Raw genomic sequence first — 25,411 nt, 5'->3', positions numbered from 1 at the left:
GCAAAGGAGGGGCCGTGTCCACTGTGAACGTGGGACAGGATGTAACTCTTCCTGCCCCCGGGCCCTTAAATGCCCCTGCCAGAACCCCAGACACCAGCAGGGCCCAGACCTGGTCGGAGGGCCTGGGTTAGAGGCACAGGGAGCTGTAGCACCGTGCGACCATGTTCCTGAGCAAGCACAGCCCAGCCAGGCCTCTGCAGAGCACGCTGCGGGCGGGGGGGGGGCGGGGGGGGAGTCTGTGGAGACTCAGTTCGTCAAGGTTTGAGATTTTTTTAAGTGCCCTTTCATTTGTGACTTCTAATGGGTTTCATATCCGTAACACTTAAAGCGTTTACATAAATTGATAAGGAAAAAGCCTCAATTCACAACAGATAAACAGGCAAAGGACACGAATAGACACTTTATGAGGCATGAAATAGAATAACCCCTTCACAGGATGTTCAGTCTCACTTGTAATTAAAGAAATCAGACACCGTTTTCCCAGCGATCAAATTAGCAAAGTTAAAAAGAAATAAAAAGCAAACACACGCCTTGATGGCAACAAGGCTACCGCACCGTGGCTGGAAGCGGATATTAGCCTAAAACAAAACAAAAAAAACACTTTCTGGGAAATAATCTGGCAAGAGGGGCAAGCACCTCGAAGCTGTTCAGCTTTCCGAGAGCCAATTCTACCTCCAGGAATCCACCCCTCGCCACAGATGTGCAGCGCAGAACACGGCGTCGTACGAAGGTGCCGGCTGCGAGGTTCTCTCTCATGGCCCCAAATCAGAAGCCGTGTGAACGTACCAAGTACAAGGCCTCCCTGAGTAAATGCCCAGACCCCATTCCTCTCTGCTCAAAGCCTCCGTGGCTTCCCACCTCACTCAGAGTCGAGGCCGACGGCAGGCTGGGCCGCTGGGCCCCTCGGCCCCTCTTCCCACCACCCCTCCAGCCACAGCTCTCCCCAGCCCTCTCCACATCTCCGCTCGCCCTTCACCTTCTCATTGAATTTTCCCTCAACCACCCACTGGACGCCCCACTTCATCTTTCTCCATCTGATGTAAGGATGTGCGTGTTTCCTCTCGCCCCTTCTAGAACATAAGCTCCAGGAGGGTCATGATGTTTTCTGTTTTGCGTCACTGCTTAGAGCCCAGCACAGTGCCTGGCAGAGAGCATACCCTCAGTCAGTATCTGCTGAACGAATGAATGAATGAATAAATGAATGAATGAATGAATGGACGAATGGACGAACACTGGAGGACACTAACCAGGGGGGTGGATGGGCAGAGGAAACGCAGGCCTGTCCGCCCCGGAACAGAGCACAGCTGTGCCCAACAAACAGATAATTAGCACAGCCATTAAAATTACATTCCCGGGTTTTTAATGACTTAGGGAAAATCTTTACACAGTAATATGGAAAGCATAAAAAAGCAGCCACAAAATTTTACGAACCGCGTTTTGAATACAAGGGGAAATTTGTTTAACGTCCAGGAAAAGGTCCACTGGTAATGATGCTGCCTGTTGGCCTTTCCGGGAGTGAAGGCGGCGGTGCTGCCCCTCGCGCCCGCCGCGGCCCCCCTGGGCCCCCAGCCTGCCCCCCTGTGCAGGCCCCACACCCGGATGAAGACTAGGCAGCTTCGTACGTGGGTCTTGCCTACTTACTCCTCTCTTCCTTCCCCAGAAAAACCCCCAGGGGTTCCAGAGGTTTTATTTACTGATTCTCACACCAAAGAAGCAATGTCCCTCCCTTCAGAAAACAGAGGAGCCAAGTACAGGCGAAGAGAGGGGTGTGATCCCTGAACAGTGAGCGGGGGCCCCACCCCAGCCCCAGCGCCCACCCGACTCCCATCCCCCTCAGCGTGCGACCCTCCCCAGAAAGGCGGGTCCTTTCCCAGGCACCCCTGTGTTTGCAGCAGGGACGCCCCATCTCACAGGAAGCTTCATGGCAGGAGGCTGCGGGGAACTGGGCCCCGCGGGGAACACCTCGAGGACCGGTTAACAATGCGGCCGTGAGTGTGGGGAGGAGTGGAGGCACGTGTCCGCCATTCCTGGTCTACAGTAGCTATGAAGCTGCCCACATCTAGGATTTACTCGAAACCGGCTCTCCCTTCCCCCCTCTCGGCCCCCCGGGGTACCGCCATCTGTACAGTGTTCAGGCAGCAGAATGAACTAACGGAGGAATCCCACAGGACGGAACTAGCCCCGGGGTCACCACCTCCAGACCGATGCGGCACCACCCCCTCCACCCCGGGTCTTGGCCCCCACAGCCGTCATGCTTTCCCCGCCCGAAAGGTTGAAAAAGAATCCTGCCGAGGTCCCCTCACCTGGCGAAATCCCACCCACTCACCCAGGTGAAGCCCCAGCCCCATGACCCTAGAAACTTCAGAATCGAGGATCATACAAGCAATCTGAAGTATCCACACGAACCCCTCCCCGGGGCTGCCCCCAGCCTCCATCTGAACATCTCGGGGACAGGGAGCCTCCCCAGAGCCCTGTCCATTCCCGGAGGTTCCGCATGGAACCCACAACCAGCCTGCCCAGAGGTCCCCGTTCCGGGCTGGTCCTGCGCTTTAGGGTCGATCCGAGTCTAGCCCAGCACCAAGTGACAGCCCTTCAGAGGTCCGGGGTCTCCCCGCTGCCATCCACCTGGTCCCCACAGCACAGGATGCTCCTCAGTGAGGCCAACCAGCAACGTCTCGCCCACCCCACGCCCCAGGAAGAGCTCACTGCAGGGGACCCGCTCCACTGCCTTTTATTGTATCGTCTACGCAGTGAAATCCATTTCGTTAAAATGCACAAAACCCATTTGGAGCTCATCTCGTTTCCTGGCTCAGCAGAGCGGCCTCCCCGCACGATCCTGGAGCTCAGCATGGAAGGAGAGACGATTTCAAAGCGGGGAGTAGTGAGAAGACAAGCTATCTCATCTGAAGGGATCCTTTAGAAACCTCTGGAGAAGCGAGGCCTGTGGGAAAGGAACTGGAACACCACGGCCAGCAAGGTTAAGTGACTTCCCAAGGTCAGAGGGGGTGGTTCGGTTTCGGTCTGTGGTCCCACCCCTCTGCTGAGGCGAGCGCAGCCACCCTGACCCGCCACGTCCCGGCCGGCCACCGCACGTGGAGGAAGCTCTGTCCTGGGCCCCTGCGGGGAGGACGCTGTGCCTGGGGTGATGGGAAGAGGTTTAGACCTCAGCTCTGGAACCGAACCCCCGGGTGCAGTCCCGGCTCTGCCACCTGGAGGCAGCCTGGCCCGGAGCCCGGGATCAACAGCACTACACGCTTCCACTCCAGCAACTCTTCTGAGCCCGCGTCCTTGACAGTGAAATGAGGCTGGTGGTACTCACTCAACCATGTGCATCTACAGCCAGGCTCAGATCTGGAACTCAGCACATGCTCTTCTCTCCCTCCTTCCCTTTGGTGCACAAGGTCTTACACATTTTTTTTTTTTTCATAAATAGTTAAATTTTCCTTTCTGAACACCTGGGTTTCTGGCTTCCTTTGAAAACACGGAAGATCTAGCAGTGCTGGGCCTGGATTCCCACCAGGCAGCCATCGGCTACACCTGTGTGGCAGCTGCCCCGTTTAGAAGGAGGTGCTCTCCCCAGTTCTCCACAGTCCCCACCCACCCCTACGGCCCTCCCCTGGCCCAACTCACACATCCTTCACTTCCCCCGCCCCAGAGGGCATCTGATCCTGCACCAGATCACCTGAGCAGCAGTTTCTTTGGCTCCTCACCTCTGCCCAGTGAAAACTTGTTCTGCCAAGACTCTGTTCCCTCCCTGATAGCACAAACTATTCTTTTTTCTTATTAAAAGGCAGAGAACCTCTTCCCACTCACAAATTGCCCTGCTATGTGCAAGTCCTTCATACACTTACTAAGCACCTACTGTGTGCATCACACTGCAGGGAGCTGGGGCCACAAGGGTGTAGAAGGCAGCTGAGGGGTGCTGGGACACCAGTGACTGCCTCAAGCTAGCCCGATAGGCAGGAGTCAGCAAACTTTTCTGTCAAGGGCCGGAGAGCAAACGTTTTTGGCTCTGAAGGCCAAACGGTCTCTGTCACAGCTACTCAACTCTCCCTCATAGCAGCAAGCAGCGAGGACAGTCTGTAAACAAACAGTGTGGCTGAGTTCCAATATTTACAAAAACCCGCGCCGGCCAGTTTCGACCTCATGGACTGTGACTTGCAGACCCTTGTGCCAAAGGCTCTTGGTTTGATGGAGCAACACAAAAATCCTTCGATTTCTAGAGAAAGGAGGAGGGGGGCTTGAAGGTCATCAACCCGGGAAGAGCCCTGCTCCTGTGGACTGGCTGAAGCCAGGCCCCCCTCCTCAAGGAAAGGCCACTCTCCGGGGTCCCGCAGACCCGGGCTTGAGTTCTGGCTTTGCCACTCAGGATGGGACCTTGAGCAAGTTACCTAATCTACTGAGGCATCTGTTTTCTTTTCATGAAATGGAAGCAGTAATTAGAGCCACCGCATGGGGCTGGTGTGAGGATTAAGTGAGAGCACTGGTGCACGGTACCTGCCACAGGGGAAGTCCTCAGTAATCACAGCCAGGGCCATATCGTGAACGAACGAGTGAATGAACGAATGAACGAACGGAGACTGCATCTTATTTATCTTTCGATCTCTGGCACACACAGCAGGTGCCCGATACACACTTGCTGAATCCGCCCGACACAGTCCAGACGGGGCGTGCTCATTCTAATCTAATCGCCGGGCCCTCCCCCAACCCTTCAGAGCCACCGCACTGCACACAGAAGCAGTGCCACCTCCCCTTAACCATTAGGAAGGTGCTGATCATGGTTTCAACTGAGCCTTAACCATTTTTTTCAGTGAAGGAAAAAGAGCTAAGAAGCTCCTCTGCGGGAAAATGCTATTAAGAATGTTCCTAAAGGCTTGTGGGCATCAGCCTTCCGGGCCGTGGAGCCTCCGGGCAGCTTCGCCCTCCACCCACCGGTATCTGCACCCTCTCCGCAGCCCACAGAACTCTCCACCTTGGGCAGCGAAGTGCAGCCAGGCCTGCAGACGAGGAAGGCGGCACTGCACACACAGGGTTCCCCCGCGCTGGGACTGGCTGAGGGGTGTCGAGGGGTGCACCAGGGAGTGGACTTTTGTTTGCCAGGAGCGGACGGACAGGTGGAGGAGGCTGAGCTCGGATGGAAGGTACTGTTGTTACATGAAGAATCATGTGACATGAGGTCAACCAGATGGAAGTGTTGGGAGCCCCACTTCCCAGTGCCCCCTGGATGTGTGGGCGCAGGAGTCAGGGTAGAAAAGGCCCAGGGGAGCACAAGCTCAGTCTCTGAGGGGCAGCCCGAGGGCCGGCCGGACTCACCTTCGGCTCCAATGGATACCAGCTTGACCCCCTTGCTGGCGATGAAGTCCAGGGCCTTGTTGACATTGGAGATCTTGTGCACCCGCATCTTGCCTCTCTCCGGCTTGGCCAGGCGCTCACCTGAATACAGACCGAGAGCGGGAAAGGGCAGGTGAGGTAACAGCCACAAGCCGGGGCTGCTCTCCCAGCACCCTCATCCGGGGCACATCTCCGCCGGACGCTCACGTGTCACCGGGCAGGGAATGAGAGGGAGCGCCCACCGTGGCTCTTCTTTCTCCCACGTCTCGGACCTAACCGCTTGCGTCCACTCAACAATTCTGCATGAAGCCCCTAACGTGTGTCAGGGACTTGGCAGGGCGCCAGGAATACGGGGGTGAACAAAACCATTTCCTGCCCTCGTGTACTTATGGCCCAGGAAGAGAGACAGATGTTCGGTAGAGAAACACACAAATAAATATATACAAATACCAAGACAGAGAAAAGCTTAAAATAATTGCCTAAAAAGAGGCTGCAGAAGAGGAGGGGCGGGCAGGAGGAAGAGGAGTCTCAGAGTGCAGGAGAGGGCCGCCGAGAGGGAGGACAGCCAGGCCTCGACGGCAGGGAACAGCGATCAAGGCAGAAGGAACAGCACATGTGAAGGCCCCGAACTCCATCCGGTCTAGCCTGGGCCTGGGAGAGGGTGTGGGTCACTCCAGAGTATTGTGCAAAAGTTCCCAGGGGGTTCCCATGGAGCTGCCCACAGCATCCCGCCCTCATTGGACAAACAGGGCTCTCGTCCCGGTACTGCCTCTGGTGGGCACCCGCGGCTCAGCTCCAATTCAACCCCCACCCACACTCAGCCGCCACTCCCCACACCCCGATCTCCACCTTCCAGCCACTCCCCACACCCCGATCTCCACCTTCCAGCCACTCCCCACACCCTGAATTCCACCTTCCAGCCACTCCCCACACCCCGATCTCCACCTTCCAGCCACTCCCCACACCCCGATCTCCACCTTCCAGCCACTCCCCACACCCCGATCTCCACCTTCCAGCCACTCCCCACACCCCGATCTCCACCTTCCAGCCACTCCCCACAGCCCGATCTCCACCTTCCACGTGGGCGCTTCTGCTGCTCAGGTTTCAGGGCCAGAAGCTGCGTGGAAACGGGGGGGGGGGGGGGGCGGGCGGGGGAGCTGGTTCTCCAAATACCCCATTCAGGGCATCATCCCAGAACAGTGGCCTCCAGAAACCTCCTGAAACTACTTGACAAATTTTTATGTGCAACTCACGCGCCCAAACCTGGGGAAGGAACACCGCTCTCGGCGTCTAAACGGCCACAAACCCCCAAAGGCTGAGAACCACCATCCGAGAGCCTGGAACTCAGGGCCTTGCAACTGTCACGGTCCCCAGCCCGGAGCCCCGCCCTCAGGCATGTCAGTAGCCTGGCTGAGGAGGCTCGGGGCTGGGCCGGGCCCACCCTGTCAGCATAGCACGTCTGCAGGGGGCTCCCAGCTTTCCTGCCGCAGATGTCATTTGGCCCGGCAGCTCCCAGGGAGGCACAGCTGGATCATTATTAAGTCAAGACTTTCCACGTGTGGCTCTCCCCAGGCTGTGGCCACTGCCCTGCCTCTCCAGCAAGGCACCCACCATCCTCCTGAGCAGATGAGAAACCACAGGGGCTCCCTCCCATGGGCTGGATGGAGACAGTGCCACGTGCCACCGCTACCACTACCCCCATTCCCTCCCACCACTGCGGGGCTGCTCCAGCTACGCCCCAGCCCTCAGCCCTCAGCCCTGCTGAGCCTGAGCAAGGCCAGCGGTTTTCAAACTTCAGTCAGCACAAAACCACCTGGAGCACCAGCTAACGACAGATGTCCAGCCGCTCCCCCTGCTCCTAGTTTCTGATTCAGGAGGTCTGGGTGGGGCCTCTGATCCTGGTGTGGGTGCTCCAGGGACCACACTTCGAGGATCTCTGCAGGCAGCACCTCCTTCCTTCTCGTCATCCCACCCATCTCCAGAGGCGTGGGTGACTCGGTCTCCGCGAGCCTCTGGAAAGAGACGAGCCCGCCTGACAGCCATGCACAAGTCCTCCTTGGGCGCAGGCCGCCATTCAGCGGGGACGCACTGGTGGTTACACAGAAAAGCCCGGTGCGGGGCACCTGGTCACTCGGCCGTCTGCCGAGTGTCACCTCCATGCCAAGTACAGTTCTAAGCACCTGGGACACAGAGATGAGGCTGTCCCTGCCACAGGAGCTCAGGGTGGAGTGGGGGGGCGGGGGGGGAGACCAGTGAGCCTCAATGACTAAACCACATGGCAAATGACACAACAGAGAAATTAATGGGGTGCCATTGGAGCCTGGAGGAGGGCAGCCACTCAAATTGGGGGTGGGGGTGGGCAGGGAAGAATTCCTGGAGAAAACCCCTGAGCTGAGTTTGAGAGAATGAAAAAAAACAACAATGCTAGGTTGGTTGGTTGGTGTTCTTAAACTAAGAAAATATTCAAACTAATAAATGCTGGGAGGGGAGGTTGGTAGAGAAGAATAGACTAACAGGTCATTGGAGAAAACAGTAAGGCAGTTCCTAAAAACTTAAACACTGCCCCGGCCTGGTGGCTACGTTGGCTGGAATATCGTCCCGCACGCTAAAAAGGAAATGTACAGGAGACAACCGATCACATTTCTCTCACATCAATGTCTCTCTCCTCTCTCTCTCCCTTACTCTATAAAAAAATAAAAGTGAAATAAAAAATCCATTAAAAATTTTATTATTTTAATCGTCATCTTCAGGTAAGGATTAAAATAATAAATTTTTAAATAACTTAAGCATGGAATTTCCATATTATCCAACAATTCCACTTCTGAGCAATGGAATATTACTCAGCCTAAAAAAAAAGGGAAGGAAATTCTAACCCATGCCGTAACATGGATAAACTGGAAGACCTTATGCTAAAGGAAATAAGCCAGTCACAAGAGGACAAATACTGTATGATTCCACTAATGTGCGGTTCCCAGAGTAGTCACATCAGAGACAGAAAGTAGAATGGTGGCTGTTGGGGGCTGGGGGGTGGAGGAATGGGGAGTTAGCATTTAAGGAATATGGACTTTCAGTTCTGGAGACGGATGGTGGTGATGGGTGCACAACAACGTGAATGTACTAAATGCCACTAAACTGTACCCTTAAAAATGGTCAGGCCCCGGCCAGGGAGTTCAGTTGGTTAGAGCATCATCCCGATACACAAGGCGGTGGGTTCAATCCCTGGTCAGGGCACATATAAGAATCAACCAATGAAGCATGAATGAGTGGAACAATAAATGGATGTTTCTCTCTCCCCTCTCTCTCTCTAAAATCAATCAATAAGATTTTTTTAATGGTCAAAATGGTAAGTTTTATGTTATATATATTTATTTTTTTTTTTTTTTTTTTTTTTTACTACCCACCCCCCCACCACACACACACCGATTTCATCTGCAAGGGAAATAGAAAAAAAGTATTGGGGTTTAAAAAAAAAAAAGGCAGTTAGCACGGAATGCAGGGAGGACCGAATGTCTCCAGTGTGGCAGGGGGCCTGAGGACCGAGCCCTTTTTGGGAAAAGCTAGCTGAAACCAAAGCAGGTGCCAGCTCACGAAGGCTCCTGCAAGCTGTGCTAAGGAATGTGGGCTGCGGGCGGGCGCAAAGCCCTGGGGAGGCGCCGAAGGGTTTCCAGCAGGGAACAGCCTGACCATATATGGGCTGCTGCACGGACCCTCTGGCGGCGGTGTGATGATGGACTGCTGGGTCGGGAGGAGCAGAGGAGGTTTCCGAGGGCCTCTGTGGCATCAACTAGGTGAGGTCCACAAGGACACACGGTAGCCAGTAACAGGAGGAGATAACATGTATGGATGGAGATAACATGTATGGAGCTTGAATGCCAAGTTGGAAAGAAGAGCAGAGGCAGAGCTGCCTGATTCCTACATTAGGTTTAGGGCAGTGATGGGCAACCTTTTGAGCTTGGTGTGTCAAACTTCGCCAAAAAACTGAGCATAACTCCGGTAGTGTGTCACTTTGAGGAAAAAACATTATTTCGCAAATGTTTCATCCTCAGGGGCAGCAAATGTTTCATCCTCGGCATGCGGCCGCCTCTGCGGCCGCGTGTCATCAGAAATGGCTACGCGTGTCAGTGCTGACACGTGTGTCATAGGTTCGCCATCACTGGTTTAGGGGAACAGGACAGAGACTGCAGAAGGAAAAAGGTCTGCTGGGGCCAGGAGTGGTAAGCACAGTTTTGGACACACTGAGTGGACCTGGGGGACATCTGGGTGGAGATGCCCAGGGCAGGTCAGCATTTAAGAAGGGGCTTGAGGGAGAAGGCTAGACTGAGACGAGGTCTGGGACTCACTGGCACCACGTGGAAGGTCAAATGAAGGGAGCACCTGAGGGTGCCCAGGGTGAACCACGGCTAGAATACTGAGGACCACCAACCTTAACAGGAGGTGGAGGAAGGTATTCACAAGAAAGCCGAGGAGCGCGTTCAAGGGGAGCCGTCCCTCCAAGACACCTGGACATCCACATTCCAAGCTGGGGGTCCAGAGAGGGACTGGGATCCTGTGGCTTTAGGCCGAGAGGTTGCCGTGGAGCCAAGGTTTTAGGTGTAGCCGTGGTTGCGTTCTGGACCACAGAATCCTAGCATTTTGGAGAAGGGACCTCAGAGGCCATCTCTCAAACCCCCTCTTCTTGCAAATAAGGGTGCTGAGGCGAAAAGGCAGCGACTTGTCCAAGGACACACAGATGATGGGCAGCAGTCTCCTGGTCTGATTCACACGTCACCCCAACTTCTTTCGGAAGCCTTGAGCTAGCCGTGACCAAGGCAGAGCAGCAGCGGGGTGGGTGCCAGGGAAGCGTTCCCAGAGTGGCAGGCCCAGCGGGCAGCACCTGATCTGGGCCAGGATGGCCCTGCCCGGCTGCAGCTCCCAGGGCCAGGGGCCCACCTCACCTGAGATGACCTCCAGCAGCAGCATGAGCTTCAGGCCGTCCCGGAAGTCCTCCTCGATGTTCTCGATCTGCGTCCCGGCCTTGCGGAGGTGGGAGTTGCACCACGCCGTGAACGTCTAGGCAAAGGAGAGACGAGTGTTAAGTCACATGGTCGCTGAGGCCCTCACAGGGGCCTCCCCGGGTCCCAGGGCCCACCTGCCTCACACCATCTCTTTGGTTGTTCTATATAAGGCACGGGTGGGAACAGGGGGACGGACAAAGCAGCACCCTCCTTTAACGCCTCCCCTCTGGGCCTTCTTCCAAAACATCATCTCCCCCCACATTTATTAGTGCCACTCATTTACTTCCTAATTTTAAGGCTTAGTTTCAATCTCCGTCGTTTTCTATTGTTGTTGTTTTTATTTTTTTACTCCTAACCCGAGGATATTTTTTCTATTGATTTTCAGACAGAGTGGAAGGGTGGGAGGAGACGGGGGTGGAGGGAGAGAGAGAAACATCAGTGTGAGAGAGACACATCAATTGGCTGCTTCCTGCATGCACCCCAACAGGGGCCAGGGATCAAACCTGCAACCAAGGTACATGCCCTTAAGGGACCGGGGATCGAACCTGTGACCCTTCAGTCTGTAGGCCAACACTCTACCCACTGAGCAAAACCAGTCAGTGCAATCGTCATAGTTTTAAGGCGAAGTACCCCAGAGGTAATATATAAAGCCTTATTAATACCATGGGGGGGGGGGGGGGGGGGGGAATACCATAGGGTAAATTGGTTTATGAAATCATAGTATACTCAGCAGCTACCTGAGTAAAAGGATTCATCAGTTTGGTTAGGCACACAGTTCAGAATCACAGTGTCAGGACAAGGAGAGAGACAGGTAAATACCCCAATGTGTATGCCCGTGTCTTTGGGATGGGGGATAAAAGCACCTTAAGCTTCAAAAATACGAAGAATTCCAGAAAGGGAATATAAGGAGCCTAAATGAAAGACCATCGGTGTTGAATGTTCTAGTCTGTGGGGAGAAACAGCAACATTGACGCTATATATATTTATTTATTTTAAATCTTTATTGAAACTTTCTATATTTAAGCAGATGATCAGGCAGGCCACAACCAAGCTGTCCTGTGCCAACAGCACCCCCTGGTGACTCAAACAAGGAAAAAGATAACAACAGAGAAAAGTGTGCATTTTCATTTTGTAATGTCCCTTCTACAACTTGGGCACGTGTCTCTCCCCAGCTGTCACGTTCCGTGGGAAACAGAGATAAGCACTTCCCGCTTCAGATCCAACCTATTCCTCGGCAACTCCAGACTTCTCTGCACCAAATGGCACTCACAGCTACATGGGGGCTCAAGGGCCAATGTTCATTCAGTCCCCACAGCACCCCAGGCAGCTCTCCTCCCACCTGTCCTCAAAGTTGCAATGATGAGCAGTGCATTATTCTCTGTAACAGCAGCAGCCACACTAGAGATACACTCCCCTCCTTGGAAAGGTCACCAGACCCATGACCCCCACCACCACTTCCTCTTGTCCCAGGGAACTCCAATGTGAAGTGGCAATGGATGGGCGGGGGCAGGGAGGAATGCCACACCAGCGATTACTGGGGGAAAAGAAATGGCTGCTAGCGTTGTAAGCAAGAGCTGAAGAGTCTGTGAGCGAGGAGGAGAGATGGCAGTCCACACAGGGGCAGTCTTTGGAAAGACTGGCACCCAGACTGGAGGTGGGCAGGGGGCATATTCTGATTGATTCATCAGCCTGGAATTTCCTCTATGTCATGTTTGGCTAACTCATCTTTCTTTCTTTCTTTTTGTTTAATTTCCATGCAGTTTATATCTTTGTTGTTTTGTTTTTTTTTAATATATTTTATTGATTTTTTACAGAGAGGAAGGGAGAGGGATAGAGAGTTAGAAACATCGATGAGAGAGAAACATCGATCAGCTGCCTCCTGCACACCCCCCACTGGGGATGTGCCCGCAACCAAGGTACATGCCCTTGACGGGAATCGAACCTGGGACCTTTCAGTCCGCAGGCCGACGCTCATCCACTGAGCCAAACCAGCTTCGGCTAACTCATCTTTCAAGATCAGGTTAAGATACCACTCTTCCAGGAAGCTTTCTTGACAGCCACCCACCATGTCTGGGTTGGGGGCACAGAACCCAGAGCATCCTGCACCCACTCCATCACTGCCCATGTCCTCCTGCACGGTCCTTGCCTGGCCACTTATCAGTCCCATACGTCCAGACTGGCACGGACTCAATGCTCTCCCTAGAGTCCCGCGGCACAAAGTCGGGAACACAGCAGTGAAGAAACAGCAAAAAACCCTGCCTTGTGCGGCGAACATTCTAGTAGATGTAAAAGTCAAACAACTGAATGAAGGAGCAAGTAGGGAACCCATGCAAAAAGGAGGAAGGTCCTGGAAGATCCAACCGCACCTGAGAGTGATGCTGAATGGTATCAGCAGGGGGTGATGGGCCGGACAGGCTCTCAGGGACCTCGGGGAGCAGAACACAGCTCAGAGGAAAGGGGGTGTGGCAAGACAGGTAAGAGTATCTACTGGGTGCCCTTCCTCTGGTGCTGGCCTCACAAAACTGGCAGAGAAGGCAGGGTGCAGTGGCTTTTATTTTCATTTTGTTGTAAAAAATATGAGTTTCTAAACCTTTAAAATAATTTATTTTGTAGTCCCATATTCTCTCCTACTTGCCATCTGTCCATATATGCACTCCTGCCAGTGTCATCACCATTCGTGGGGTGGGGCGCCTTTATGACCACCACCATCTGTATCACCAGAGCACCTTGCTCTCATCTCCCTTCCAGGCCCCGCCTCTGCCTGGGGACTCAAGGGGAGTGGGATCGTCCAGCAACTCAAAGGGCTGGTCTCAGGTCCAGTGGCCGCGGTCCTGCTGGGAATCGCCTGCATCCCCACAGGTGGGGGCTGGGGGACCTCTCTGGTCATCACTCAAGTCATGGAGCGAGGGCTGGGGTGTGAGGAAAGGGGAAGAGGCCGCTTTTGTAAGAAGACACTGCTTTGCAAGAGGAAAAGTGCTGTTGAAAGCAGCCTGCCTCATTTCCGGGAGAAGCCGGACTCCCCGCCTGGAGACAGACCGCACCTGTGTTTGCTCAGGTCTCCCATGCAAAGCCTGGTTCTGAGGGCTCGGGCCTGCTCTGGGCTAAAACCTCCAAGGCCCCGCCCCTGGCCCCCTCAGGGGACGGCCCTGATGGGACCTCTGAGCACCATCCAAGTAAGAGAGTTCCCCTAGGAAGCAGCTCCTACAGGGAAGCTCAGGCCTAAGGAGAAGATGGTGGGGGCAATTCAGTGATTACGAACAGGCACTTCCCAGCCCCGGCTGGGTCGTCGGGTGGTTAGAGCATCATGCTGGTGCACCAAGGTTACGCGTTCAATCGCAGGTCAGGACACATACAGGAATCAATCAATGAATGCATAAATAAACGGAACAACGAATCAATGTTTCTCTCACGCGCACTCTCTCCTCTCCCCCCACCCCCAAATCAATCAATAAAAATTAATTTAAAAAGAATCATGCTCTTCTGGGTGCACCAGATCTGGGTTCAATGCCCAGACCCACTATTTACCAGCTGCGTGACCTTCAGAGTAACCTCCCTAAACCTCGGTTCCCCAAACAGTAAATGGGGGATGGTTAACTGCACGTTGTAAAAGCCAGGAGGATTAACTAGAAACATGTATGAAGTGCCTGGTACTTAGAAACTGCTCAGGAAATGGTGAGAAGGACAAACCTTTCTATGGATGCGTCTCGGAGGGCTTGCCCTGTCCTCCCAGCCCACACCCTCCTCCCAGCCCCCAGCCACCCAACTCTGCCCTGGGCTCCGTCTCCGCAATCCCTGCCCCGTGTTTTCAAGGTGATGCCTGGTGTGTCTGAGAAAAGTCTTATTTTTGAGCTGAGGCTGATGTATTCTGGGAGAGGGCTAACATCGTGGTGGGGGTGTAGGAAGCCTAGGATTTTTGACAGCGGTCTTGTGGATCCCCAGCAAGCGGAGGCTGATGGGGCACCAAGAGGGGAGAGGGCAGTGCCCGCAATGCAGACTTCCACGCACAGCACACAGCTTCTCCTCGGGGGGCGGGGCAGGCCTTGTTCTTAAAACCTGAGCTCCCACCTTATGACAGGGAAGGGCACCTGCCCCTTCGTGGTGCCCCAGGGGTCCAGCGAGGAGGAAAAGCCAACAGTCACAAGTGATGCCTGTGGCTCAAGATGGAGACAGAGGGTCCCATGGCCTCTAGTCCAGACACCCCAACGTGGTGGGCAACCCTACCACAGCAGGCTATGGTCCAGCCTCATTCAAATCAAGGACAAGGGGACATTTTATTGCCTCAGTCCCAACCAGGACCTGTCCGACATGGCCTTCCCTTTGCTCTAAGAGCCCCATTGCTGGGTCCTTGGCTCACAGCCAAAGGAGATAGGGCCTGCAGGGGACTCACTATTGTAGAAATGGGCTCAGGGATGCTGAGGCTTCTCAGGAAAAGGGCTTAGGCACCGCGCTGGGCGTGCTCACAGGGCTGCAGCAAAGGCTAGTTCCCTCCTCGTTTCACCAGCCACCAGCCCCACTGCACAGCCTCTGCGGAACCTGGATGGGGGGGGGGGGGGGGGGGCGGCGCTGGCAGAGAACACAGACCTCTGTTCATCTTGCAACATCTACCCATCTCTAATCTGGCATCAAGGAGATTTTAGTGGACAATGATTATAACCATTCAGCACTGTAGTTCACAGGACTTCCTCAGGATCACTCCACAGAGCAAGAATCCAAGTGATCAGAAAGATTAAATCACTCTAAAGATGACAATGCAAATCCCGCCTCCATCTACCTCCAGCCAGATGGTAACCTTGTAAGTGACTCAACATGGCTCTGCCTCAAAGTACTCATTTGTGAAATGGGGGCAATAATATCACGGGGTTGGGTAGAGGATTTAATGAGACAACCCACTGAAAAGAGGGCCTGGAACAGAGTCCCAGCTCAGGAATAATTACCTAATATTATTGTTACCACAATAATAAGTTCTAATTATTACAAGTTCATGCTGTTCAACACGTGGCATCAAAGAATGTTAGAGCTGGAAGAGATGTTAGACATCACCGAAGTCAAACTCTCACGTTACAACTGGGGACACATGGACCAGAGAGGGTGAGTGGCTTCCCCCAGGCCACACAGCTGGGTGTGTTCACAACTCGGCCTCCTGACTCCCAGTCTCAGACGCTTTCGGTTCCACCAGGAGGATTCGGATTTCAGGTGCAGGTTCGGGTGGGGTGCTGGAAGGGCCCAGCAGAACCAAGACCGAGAATGCCAGAGGGGAGGGTGGGCTGCATCTTGGGGAGCGCCACTGAAAACGGGGCACTAAAGGGAGAACACGAGCCAGGTGGAGTCTGGGCGGCCCTGGCCAGCACTGGCACAGGGAGTGTGAGTTGGTGGAACATCGGTAGAGTTGGCGTGGGATGGGCAGCCTCTCTGGCAGAGAGAGGCAAGGGGAGCAGCACCCAGAGGCAGGCAAGTGGGTGTCCAGAGGTGGAAGGTCATTCTGTTTGGTGAGCTGCTCAGAAGCATGTCTGGGGGAACTCTGGGGACTGGGCTTTCACCAGGAAGAGAGAAAGACTCAGGGGCTCACCTCAAATATCTGAAAGACCCTCCCATGGACAGCAAATACATGTGCTGGGCACACACCCAGGCAGAACAAGGCAGGCAACTCACACCAATGCTGAGGAATGTAGATTCTAGAACAAAGCTGACCTAGAGCCAGGCCCAGCTCTGAGTGACCTTGGGCAAGTGACTTCCCTTCTCCAACCCTCAGTCTCCACATCTGTAAAATGGGTATAGTACTAGACCCTACCTCAGAGAGTGGTGAAGATCAATGCAACAAGACATGGTAAGTGCTATGCACAATCGCCCACACATAAGGCTCAATAGATGAAAGCTATACTTATTAGGATGACAGGAAGGCGCAAGGAAGCCTAGAGTTTAAAATAATAAAGAACGGAACAAAACTAGAAGTACAGTGTGTTACCGGCCAAAGGCATGTACTTAGTGAGGGGGCTGGGAAAGGATTCAAGCCCCTGGGGGCTGAGCTAATAAGTAAGGTCCCGTATAATTCTGATAATCCAAGAGCCCTAGGCAGCCCTTGAAAAGTTGGTTCTGAGATTTGTTTGAAAAGTTCCTTCAGACCAAGAACGCACAATTAAATATCTGAACAACATTATTAATATTTTGGGTTGGCTACTTGTTGGCGGGGGGGGAGTGGGGGGGGCTATCCTATGCATCACAGATGTTTAGCAGAATCCCTGGGCCCTACTCACTAGATGCTGTAACATGCCCCCATCTCAAGTTGTGCCAATCAAAAATCACCCCCCCATTGAGAACCTGGACTGGGAGACGAACACACAGGCCATAAATAAGAGTAATAATGTAACAATCGCAGCTGACATCTATGGAGCACTTACTATGTGTTAGACCCTCTTCTGAGTGCCTTACCCCCTTTGCCTCTGACTCATTGAATCTTCACACTGTGAGGCAGGTGCTATTCTTCTCCCCCTTTATAAATGAGGAAACTAAGGCACAAAGAGGCCTAATAAATGAGCACAAGAGGCAAATGTAAGACAGAAGGTAGGACTGGTCAGTCCTCACCTCCATGTATGCTCATGCGTTGCTGTGGAAACAGTGGCCCTCTCGGACTATCCTTTCTTTCCCCTCAGGATACAATGCTCCTACGTGTGCAAGCGGATAAACCGCAAGAGCGCGCAGCCTCTGTTCCAGGGCAGGGTGGTGAGGGGACGGGAGCAGCCTCTCCTTGACTCCACGTGGGAGCACGGGCCCTCGGTTGCCAGCCTGCCAGTGAGGAGGAGCCAGAATCTTGGACTTCTCCGTGAATTGCCAGTTTCTAAATGCTGGCACAATTTAAAAGTAAGACCTCTCGACCGGGCTGGCGTGGCTCGGTTGGGCGTCGTGCCATGCGCCGAAAGGTTGCTGGTTCCATTCCCAGTCAGGGCACATGCCTGGGTGGTGGGTTCGATCCCTGGTAGGGGGTGTGCAGGAGGCAGCTGACCGATGGTCTATTCTCGATGTTTCTCTCTCTCTCTCCTTCCCTTCCTCTCTTTCTAAAAATCAGTTTAAAATTATAAATAAACAAATAAATAAAATAAATAAATAAAAAACACAGGACATCTCACAAGCCTCCAAGCAGATGTCGGCAGGCTAACTCTGAATTAAGACTCATAGGGTCTCTGGTTCTACAGCAGGAAACGTGAGCTCCTTCTAAGCCTCCTAAGAAAATAAGTTACGCACACAGGAACGTCTGGTGTGTGAAAACAAGCCCTGGCGGACAGCTGTGCCGGGCACGGCTAACACTCCTGACAGACCGCGGCCGACACCAGCCATCTGGGAGCGTGGTGGCAAGGCTGCGGGGCTTCCTGTGAGGGGTGGCGGGCTCCCCGCGTTTGGGCCTGATCAAGGACCGCTGCACACACTAGTGCACGCGCCACGCCGGGCTTTGTGGATTAAAACAAAGGCACCAATTTCCACTTTCTCCATTTGCAACAGTAAGTTCCTAATTCCCGTGGTGGGGTGGGAACCAGGACAAAGCCCGCCACACGTCACAGCGGACAGGCTGCTGAGGCATCAACTCCTGTGGAAGGCAACTCCTCCAGGGAACTAAAAGGGGCACAAACCCTCAGCCAAAAGCTGGGAGCCCATCCTGGGTAAAGACACTAAATACAGACAAGGCCATGAGCATGAGAGCGTTCTTGCCAGAACTGCTTGAGAAGCAAAAGTCTGCAATAGCCCCACATTAGATTAATAAAGTGTTCGTTAAGTAAACGCAGCTCATCCACCTAATGGAACATTTGCATGGCCAAAATGATGGGTTCTGAAACTACATATTATTATGGAAAGAGGCTTCTGGGTAATTAACAAAAAAAGCAGGACACAAAATTGTGTGTACCGCGGGTTTCAAACTGTGTGAGCGATCCCACAAACACGAGACTGTGACGAAGCAAAGCGCGTCCAGATGCAAACAGTGCCTGGGCTCCGGCCATGCAATCGGATGGCTTCTGCCGCCTCCCTGGCCCGGGCCTCTGCAAATGGGGTTCGTTAGGTCTCCTCCGACCCTTGTCCCCAGCGAGCGCTCTCCTATTTGGTGTTGCCTCGCCTCCTTGCACAATCCAGGCTGTGCACGCGGGGTGGACTGACCTCGCCGGAGAAGCCTCCACTGACAAAGGTGCTTTCTCTATTGTATTGGGTTTACAGCCGAGTAAACAAGATAACCCACCTGCAGCCAAATGAGACTGGGGCGGCAGTGGGCCACCAGGCCCCAGGCTCACGTGCTGGCCACACCCCTCCTGGCACACCCTTCTGCTTCCCCGGGGACCGCACACTGGACACCAGCCATGGTCCACTCCAGGGGAGTTATTGTGCAGAGGACAGGGGTCAGGAAATCTGGGCCCTGCCCTGGCTCAGCCAGGCATGCGTGTGACCTCGGAGAGATCCCCTCCACCCCTTCCAGCTATGTAACCCCAGACGAGCCCCTTGCAGGCTGGAATCCAGAAACTTCCCCGGTTGGTGGGATCGTCTCCTTGTCCAAAGAGGCCAATGAACTCCACAGGGACAGTTTCATCTCCGTGAACTCAAAGCAGGATCAGCGTTTCAGCCCCAGGACGGCCAGCTCCTACCCGTCACAACCAGACGCCTGTTATTAGTTTACTGGATGGTCCCTAAAAGCTTTATGCCACAGTAACCCTGGAAGGACATACGAGGACCTGGAACCGTGGCTGCCTCCAGGGAGGGGAGCTCAGAGGCTCCCCAGAGGGAGGGAGGGAGGGACTGGCTTTTCACAGAATACCCTTTTGTTTCTTTTGAATTTTATAGCATGTGCAGTCATTACTTATTTAAAAAAACAGAAATGCTATGCAAATGTACAAAAAGTCTGTCCGGAAATGTGCACATTTTTCTGTTAAGTCGGACTCTGGGATGGGATACAGGGGACTTCCCATTTCTCTGAGAATTTATTTTGGGGGCAGGGGGTCAGTGCTCAAGGGGGAAAAAGTATGTTTCCCAAAAAGAGAACATCAACAACAAAAAAACCAACAACAACAAAATAAAAAAGAACAAGAAAAAGATAAAAAGGGAAAAATTATCCCATCTATTTAAAAGAATTAGGAAGAGAATCGGGTAAGGTATTATGTAGAGAAAGGGTTCTGAAAAACTTTCAAGTGCCTTATCGGAGTAAAATATAGAAAGTCAGAATTAGGGAACGGGACACACACACACACACACACACACCAACAGTTAGACACCAAGCTATTAACTGTGGGAGAAGAGGAGGGGCATTCCTGGCCAAGTGGCCACCCCCCCCCCCCAAAAAAAAAAAACAACAAGCTTCTAAGCCTCTTGAAGGTGGTACAAGGCTTCCCATAAAAGATGGCTTCCCATAGCATGGTCTTCCTTTCCCTGGAGAAAAGCAACAGGACCCTGGTCTAGGCTCATCAACTCAAAACTCACTCCTGCTGAACCCCTGGGGGGTGGGGGGGGGGGGGGTGCCCCACCTGGCTGCCATCAGAGCCTGCCCCTCCTCTGCCGCTGTTGGCCAGGACTGCGAGCACCAGGCCAGGGTCCCTTGAGGGGGCAGGGCCAGCACGTGTGCAAAGGGCTGAGCTCCCCGAAGAGCAGCCATGGAGTGTTCTTTCTCCCTCGGGCCACCCTGCAGTCCGTGACCCCCACCGAGTGGCCAGGGTGTGGGCACTGGGTGGTGTGTCTGGGCGAAGACCTGCCAGCGGTGATCTCAGATGCCCGGTGTTCTGGTAACGTAAACAGGAGTATCTGGTTAACTTATCGAGGGCTGGCTGCCAGGCTTTCAAACCGAGCTGTCAGCTGGTTCACTCACAGATGAAAAGCAGAGTCCTCAAGACATCTCCACCCAGATCTGTTTACTTTCCACCCACCTGGGAGTGGCTGCTGAAAAGGCAGAGAACCGCCAGGCAGTTTCCTCTGCTCAACAAAAGCATCTCACAGCTTGCCCCCCCACCCCAAGTCATGTGAAGGCTGGGGTCCCAGAAACTCAGAATGCAGGTGGCCAGGCACACCTCATGGAACCAGACACTCGAGCTAGAGTTTCAGTCCCAGCCTCCACCTCTCACTAGCTGTCTCTTTGGACAGAATTCTTAATCTCAGCCTCAGGATGCCCATCTGTGAAATGGGGATAACACCACCGACGACGACGGCACAGCATTAAAAAGGACCAAATTAGATCCTATGTACGTAGACAGTCCGGTGCTATGTCCACAACAGACGCTTAAAAAACATGAATCCGGCCCTGGCAGGGTGGCTCAGTTGGCTGGAGCCTCGTCCCGTGCGCCAAAAGGTTGCAGGTTCGATTCCCAGTCGGGGCACATACAGGAGGCAATCAATTGATGTTTCTATCTCTCTCTCTGAAAATCAGTTTTCAAAAACCAAACAAACATATCCTCAGGTGAGAACTGAAAACAAAACATTAATCCAGTCAGCTTTTGTCACTCACTAGCTGTGTGGCCTTAATTAACCTGTCTAGGCGTCAGGTGCTTTACCTGACAAGTTGGGATACCTAACACCACTCCTTTGCAGGGTGGTTAACAAGATGAGGGTGTCATGGATGCAAACCATGCAGCAAGATGCCCACGAGATACCCAGGACAGAGCGGGAGCCCAGTCAACGCCCGCCACCTTCCTGACCTCACTTCCCATTCCCTTTCTATTGAATCACAGTTAATCATTGACAGAGCTCTACAGGTTGGAAAGAAAGAGGTCATTTTTTTTTTTTCCTACGTACATAAGATGAGAAAACCCTGAAATCCGCCTCCCAGCCAGGGTGCTGGGAAGCAAGCAGGGGCCTGTGCATTTCCTGGTTTAGGTCCACCTGCCGCCCATTTCAGGAGACACAGCACCGAACACCTGGAGGGCGGCCAAGGCCAAGGAGGAGGGACCCCTGGCTCAGCCTGGGAGGGGGTTTGACCTAATGAACAAACCCATTTGGAGAGGGCTCCCCGCCATGAGGCCCAGGCACCCCTTTCCCACCAAGGCCCTCAGATGGCAGGCTGCTGCCTGGACAGCTCAGCCTCTTCCTGCCAGTGTAGGCAAAACTGGCGGGTTCCTGACAGAACTCAGAGCTGTTTCTAAAAGTCAAGGGGTGTGTGAGCCAGTGAAGAGATGAGGGCTGTCCACTTAGCTCCTGGCCAGTGAGAGTCAGATGCCCCCACCGTCTGCCACATCCACAGCCTGGCCTCTCCCAGGGACCAGAGAGCCTCCAGCCATGGTCCAGCCATCACAGACAGACTCCCTGAGCCTCGGTTTCCACCTCAGTAAGGCTAAGACCAACACGAGCATCCATCCCGCGCAGCTGCTGCGAGGAGGGTGGTGTGAGCTAACTTGAAGGGCTGAGGCCAGTGCCAGACACAGATTAAACGTTCACTCGATGTTAAAAAATCAAAAGTGTAGCCCTAGCCAGTTTAGCTCAGTGGATAGAGCGCCAGCCTGCGGACTCAAGGGTCCCGGGTTCGATTCTGGTCAAGGGCACATGCCCGGGTTGCGAGTTCGGACCCCAGCTGGGGGCGGGCGTGGAGGGGGGCGGCGTGCAGGAGGCAACCAATTGATGATTCCCTCTCATCGTTGATGTTTCTCTCTCTTCCTCTCCCTTCCTCTCTGAAATTAATAAAAAGATTTTTTTAAAAAAAAAAAATCAAAAGTGTATCTACAAAAACAGAAAGCCAGGGAGTGGTAGTTTAGGGCTGGGCTAATTAACGGGGAGACAGCGAAGGGGTATGGGGCTCTGTTCGAGGTGATGAAAACAATGGAAAGCTGACGGCAGGGACAGGTGCACACAGCTGTGAATATGCTGAACACCATTCGGTTATGAACTCCACATGGGCGAATTGTGTGCTATGTGAATTATCTCTCAATCATTATTTTTTTAAAAACTAAAATGTTCCAGTCCCCCACTAGGCCTGTGATTCAGGGTCGTCCCCCCTGACCCCCACCCCCGGCAAGAAACCAGTCTCAAAGGCAGGCCCTGGAGCTTGGCCCGCCCCAGGTACCGAGGTAACTGAGCCACTCCAGTTACTGACCAGTGGGCCGAAAGCCAGCTGAGCGGAGGACTCCAAGGGGCACATGCAGCCCTTGAACCAGGCCGAACCTGAGCTGTAGGTGCTCCCAGCCTGAAGCTGGCTCCCCAACAACTGGTTCCTCTGAATAGCAGGTCAAGCCCCAGGGCATCTGTTTAACCCTCAGAGTCCAGTGGGCTCCCCCCTGCTCTGGAGGCCCGAAGAGAACAGCCTGCTCCCCGCTGCTGTCCCCAAGTCCGGGCCTGCCTATAACACCTCCCCCACGTCTGGAGTCTGACTCCAACCTCGGCAGGTCTTGAGGGCCGCAGCTCGCAGGAATGGCCCACACATTCCTTCCCCGAAGAAGCAAAAGCCACCCAAAGGTGAGGTCATTTGGTTTTTCTGGCACAGATGCTGAGAGCTTTGGGCCACTAAATTCTACAGAGCACTCCCCCGGATGACAAGGATTGACCCAGCTGGCATTCATAAACAGGGATCTGTGGTCTGGCCTGAGCACTAACTGCACTCCTCAGGGTAGTTGAGGAATGGCCCTCAACTTCACAGCCTGAAGCCTCGATGGTCTCACCTGTAAAATGGGAATCATATGCTCCCCTCCTGGGGTTGGGGTAAGAATTAAACAGCGCACTACTTGACTTATGGCGGGGGCGGGGGGTGGGGTGAGGAAATAAAATACCTGTGAAGACAGAGAGCCATGAACTAAAGGGCCTAATGAAGTCCATTTTTTTTCACCTGAGGTCCAGGAAAATCAAGCTTCTTCGCCCAAAACACAAGCATAGATCAGCACATTATCAAGCAGCACAGAAAACCCCCAACACCTTTATTAAGGAGCCACAGAGAACCTGCGGGCCGTGGAAAACCCCACACGGGTCCAGGCCGACTGCCGCTCCTGCCACCCCTACCCTCCCAGACCGTCCACTAGACCCGTCGGCAGTCTGGGCGCCAGCAGCCCAGCACAGAGGCCTGCTGGCCAGGCAGCCGGCCAACACCTCAGCGTGGCCAGCCAGCTCGAGGGACACGGCGGCAGGGGGATCCGCAGCGGGGAGCAGGAGACTAAGGAACAGTGTCTAGAAACTTCTACGTGGCCGGACCCTCCGACTCTGCGGGGACAGGGCAGGACATGGGCTCCTGTCTGGGGATAAGTGTGTTCTCGCCCTCCTCGAAGCTCAGAGATCTACTCCAGCTCTGTCCCGCCCCCCGTCTCCCCGCAATGGGCTTAACCTCAGAAACTGTGCTGAGGGGGAAGGCACCTCAGCCTCCCCGAAACCTTGTTCCAGAGCAGAGGACAACAGAATGCAGGCCAAGTGGACCTCTGGGAGCCTGAGGGGAGGGGAGGAGAGTGAGAATAAGGTACTGGAGCCCTCGACGGTGCGGCTCGGTTGGTTGGGCGTCGTCGGTGCACCGAAATGTTGCCTGTTTGAATCCCAGTCGGGGCACATGCCCGGGTTGTGGGCTTGATCCAGGCAGGAGAGGTGCAGGTAGCAGCCAATCGAAGTTTCTCTCTCTCCCTCCCTTCCTCCCTCTCTCTCTCAAAAAAAAATAAAATAAAATCAATTTCAAAATCTTAAAAAAAAAAAGAAGAAGAAGAAGAAGATACTGGAGTTGCTCAAGGATGTTGGCTATTACACTCAGTGAGGCATGGGGCCATCTCAGCAAATCCACGCAACAATGTTAGAGGAAGAAACGGAAGGTGAGAGGCGTTAAGCAACCTTCCCAGTCACACAGTTCTGAGAGGCAAAACTGAGATTCGAACTCAGGTCTATAGATCACCAGAGCCTGAACCCTTCCCACTATCCTGGGGGCTGAGGTTCTTCCAGGCAAACTTTCAACCTCTGGGCAGGCCAGCAGCTCCCGCCCCCACCATCCAGCTCTGCCCACCGTCCCACAGAGCCACAGGGGGAGCTGGGCAGTGTCCCCAGGCCTGGGCCGGGGCCTGGGCCGGCAGCTAAAGGGCAGCCCAGGACACCGGGCTGAGACCACGCCCAGCGCTCACATCCAGCCACAAGAGAAGGTGCTGGACCTTGTGGCTCCCTAGGGAGGCAGAATGGCCGGGCAGGTTTATCTTCTGTTCTCAGCCTCCTTAATGGATGGAGAGTTTGAATTCTTGTCTCTTTTGGCTTCTAAACACAAAGCCCATTGAGAAAGACCATGAATAATTAAAGGGGCAGCCAGGTTGGTGGGGGGGTAGGGGGGGGTGATATGGCAGAATGTGGGCAACTGGCTTGTTTGGGCCTGGACAGGCCTGATGTCAGCCGCTTCCCTCACAGCAGCCCTGCAGATGTTCCCGGCCTGCCAGGCTCCAGGCCACCCTGCCAGGGAGCTGGAGCCACATGCCTTCCTTCGTTCACTTACTCATCCAATACTTACCGAGCACTGACTGTGTCAGGAACTCGGGTCACATGTCGGGCAAGTGAAGACACAGTCCCTAAACCAGGGAGCCTTTAGTCTAACAAGGACGACAAACATTAAAGACTCAAATACATGAGTGTATATTTGCAAACTGAGCTAAATGCAGACAGGAAAAGTTCCAGAAGGCATGAGACTGAAAACAGGTAACGAGGTCCAGGTGGTGGTGGTGGTGGTGGTGGTGTGGTGGTGTGTGTGTGTGTGTCTGGCCACTACCCTGAGGAAGTCAGGGAATTTTTTAAGCTGAGAAATTTTAATTAGATGAAAAGATTGTAAATGTGAAGGGGGACCATCTAATTTATCATCCAAACCAGGACACTTGAAAATAACAGGAGATGCTATTAATAATTACATCACGACAACAGGTGCAAATCGAGATGCGCTATCACCCTCTGCACATGTGTGGGGTCTGGATGGTCAGGAAACACAACATCACAGACCCCAAGGCGAAGGGAATAAGGCCCCAACTCCTGGAAAACCGCCACTGGGGCTGGAGCAGGAGAGAGGGTGCCAGAGACAGGAGGTCAGCAGGCACAGGGCTCCTGCAAGATGTTAGCACGGTTTCTCCTGAGAATAAATGGAAGCCACCAAAGGGGTTTTGTTTGATTTCAGCTGAGGGTTGGTAGGTGCAGGAATCAAATGCCGG

The 25,411-nt window shown here is 53.8% G+C and overlaps 1 protein-coding gene across 3 annotated transcripts in view; it reads right to left on the bottom strand.

The window, feature by feature from the left end:
* The window catches only part of ACTN1 (actinin alpha 1), a 94,666-nt gene that overhangs the window by 32,788 nt on the left and 36,467 nt on the right, over window positions 1–25,411 (bottom strand). For all 3 annotated transcript variants that reach the window (XM_008138916.3, XM_008138917.3, XM_008138918.3), the window contains exons 2-3: window positions 10,266–10,380; window positions 5,314–5,433 (exon numbers count right to left, since the gene is read on the bottom strand). In XM_008138916.3, coding sequence (XP_008137138.1) covers window positions 5,314–5,433; window positions 10,266–10,380 — 235 coding nt within the window. The remainder of the gene's footprint in view (window positions 1–5,313; window positions 5,434–10,265; window positions 10,381–25,411) is intronic.

The sequence above is a fragment of the Eptesicus fuscus genome, chromosome 5 (assembly GCF_027574615.1).
Source record: "Eptesicus fuscus isolate TK198812 chromosome 5, DD_ASM_mEF_20220401, whole genome shotgun sequence".
Taxonomy (NCBI): domain Eukaryota; kingdom Metazoa; phylum Chordata; class Mammalia; order Chiroptera; family Vespertilionidae; genus Eptesicus; species Eptesicus fuscus.
The sequence above is the reverse complement of the archived record's forward strand: the minus strand, read 5'-3'. Positions and strand labels throughout refer to the sequence as shown.